General features: G+C 56.8%; 1 protein-coding gene across 1 annotated transcript; it reads left to right on the top strand.

Annotated features, from left to right (window-relative positions):
* Positions 1–918: 918 nt before the first annotated feature.
* Positions 919–2,231, top strand: LOC106002434 (kunitz-type protease inhibitor 1-like; the record flags this gene model as incomplete). The annotated part of the gene is made up of 5 exons (XM_013037312.1): positions 919–1,077; positions 1,271–1,409; positions 1,504–1,674; positions 1,810–1,836; positions 2,072–2,231. Coding segments are annotated over 5 exons (656 nt in total), but the record flags the coding sequence as incomplete, so codon positions are not given.
* Between the last annotated feature and the right edge of the window lie 83 nt (positions 2,232–2,314).

The following is a 2,314-nucleotide window of genomic DNA, read 5'->3' as shown; positions in this document are numbered from 1 at the left end:
ACTACTTTTTGAAATTAATTTTATTGTAAAGGTGAAGTACAAAGGGGTTACAGTTACATAAGTAAGTTAATGAGTACATAGTGTATTTCTTGTGAAACAGTGTTACCTCTCCCTCTTTTTTTCTCCCACTTTCCCCCCTTTTCCCGCCATCCTCATTTGACTTCTTTTTTTAAATTGGTTGTGGGGCCTGAACTCTAGGCCTGGGCGCTGTCTCTCAGCTCTTCAGCTGAAGGCTAGCGCTCTACCACTTGAGCCACTGCTGACTTGTTGCTTATGTGGTGGTGAGGAATTGAACCCAGGGCCTCATGTATGCAAGGCTAGCGCTCTACCACTTGAGCCACTGCTGACTCTTGTTGCTTATGTGGTGGTAAGGAATTGAACCCAGGGCCTCATGTATGCAAGGCAAGCTCTCTACCACTGAGCCACCTTCCCAGCCCCACTCATTTGACTTCTAAGGGTCTTGTTACTTTAACCTATATAAATTCTTAGCACAAATACTTGCTTATTGTAGAATGCAAAATTATTTCCTTAGGGCTGGGAAGGTGGAAAGTCTGTGAGACTCTTATCTCTAATAAAGTGCTTTGAAAAATCTGGAAGTGGCACTGTGGCTCAAGTGATAGAGGGCTTGCCTTGAGCACAAAGAGACTCAGGGATAGCACCCAGGCCAAGATCAAGCCCCAGGACTGGAAAAAACAAACAAACAAACAAAAAAAAGCTAACAAAAAGCCAGACTGGAGACATAGCTCAATGGTAGAACACCAGCCTAACAAGCACTAAGTATGTGGTTGTCTCTGAATGGGGAACAAAATGGTGATTTTGTTGTTCCCTCCTACCTGTGCCCAGGCAGGGTGCTGAGCCCCAGGCGGGGCTGGGTATGCCCAATAATCCACCACCCCTCTTCTCTGCTTCCACTCACAGGAAGCTGACCTTACCTCACCTTCCCCCGCAGGGTCCCAGATCCCCAGGTCCTGGGTGGGCATAGACTTGAAGGTACAGCCCCAGGAACCTCTGGTACTAAAGGATGTGGGCAACACCGACTGGCACCTTCTGGAGGGGGCCACAGATGTCAGAATAGAGGTGAGACTCTGGGCTGGCTCCCTGATTGCTTGTCCCCTCCGCCTCCCAGGAACCCCGGGCCGTATGCTGCACAATGGCTGCAGGTGACATGGGTGGAGAGAGATGCTCTTCTCCCTCTCCCCAGGGGGTAGGCAGATGGCTGGGAGGAGCTGGGGTGGTTGGTCATCCGCCTGATGACCAGTCCTGTGTGTAGAGGAACAATCCAGACCAGGTGGAGCTGTGGGGACTCAAGGAAGGCAGCTACCTGTTCCAGCTGACCCTGGCTGACTCGGCGCAGCCGGAGAGTCCGGCCAACGTCACAATCACCGTGCTGTCCCCCAAGCAAACAGAAGGTGAGGGGGGGGAGGCTGGGCCAGAGGCCCCTGAGCACCCGCTCCCCCCATGGATGGGTCGCACCAGCCCCCTCACACGCTCTCCTCCCTCCAGACTACTGCCTGGCCTCCAACAAGGTGGGGCGGTGCCGAGGATCCTTCCCTCGCTGGTACTATGACCCCACCGAGCAGATCTGCAAGAGGTTCATTTATGGGGGCTGCTTGGGGAACAAGAACAACTACCTGAGGGAGGAAGAGTGCATGCTGGCTTGCCGGGACGTGCAAGGTGGGCCTCTGAGGGGCAGCCTTGGGGCTCACGTGGTGGGGTCCCAGGGCGCGTGGCCTCTCGTCACCAGCCTGGGAGGTGGGCGGTGGGTGTCTCCCTGCCCTGCCCCTGCTCACTCGGCTCATCTCTCCCCAGGCCTCTCGATGGAAAGGAGCAATCCAGGTGGGCTTTCCTCCTGTCTCTATCCCCGCCACTCTGCCAGGTCTCCGGCCCTGTCCAGACCATGCCCCCACCAGCTGCCTCTGCCCAGCCCCCTGCCCTCAGTGCACAAGAACCACAGGCCCCCCACCGGCCCTCGCAGCTTCTTTCCTGCAGGGAAAGCTGGGCCTGGTGGAAGGGGCCAGGAAGGCACCTGTTGGGAAGAGCTCTGTGCCTGAGCTCTTGTGTCCCCGTGCAGTGTGCTCCGGCAGCTGCCAGCCCAACCAGTTCCGCTGCAGGGATGGCTGCTGCATCGACAGCTTCCTGGAGTGTGACGACACCGCAGACTGCCCCGATGGCTCAGACGAGACCACCTGTGAAAAATGTGAGACCACCCCCCCCCCCGCCCCAGGGTGGAGGTGGGGGCGACAGGCCCGGCCCTGCGCCTCAGAGACCCACAGTGGGCCTGAGCTTCTGGCTTCCTCCCTGCAGACACCAGTGG

Source organism: Dipodomys ordii, unplaced genomic scaffold (genome assembly GCF_000151885.1).
Source record: "Dipodomys ordii isolate 6190 unplaced genomic scaffold, Dord_2.0 Scaffold10515, whole genome shotgun sequence".
In the NCBI taxonomy this organism is placed as follows: Eukaryota; Metazoa; Chordata; class Mammalia; order Rodentia; family Heteromyidae; genus Dipodomys; species Dipodomys ordii.
The sequence above is the reverse complement of the archived record's forward strand: the minus strand, read 5'-3'. Positions and strand labels throughout refer to the sequence as shown.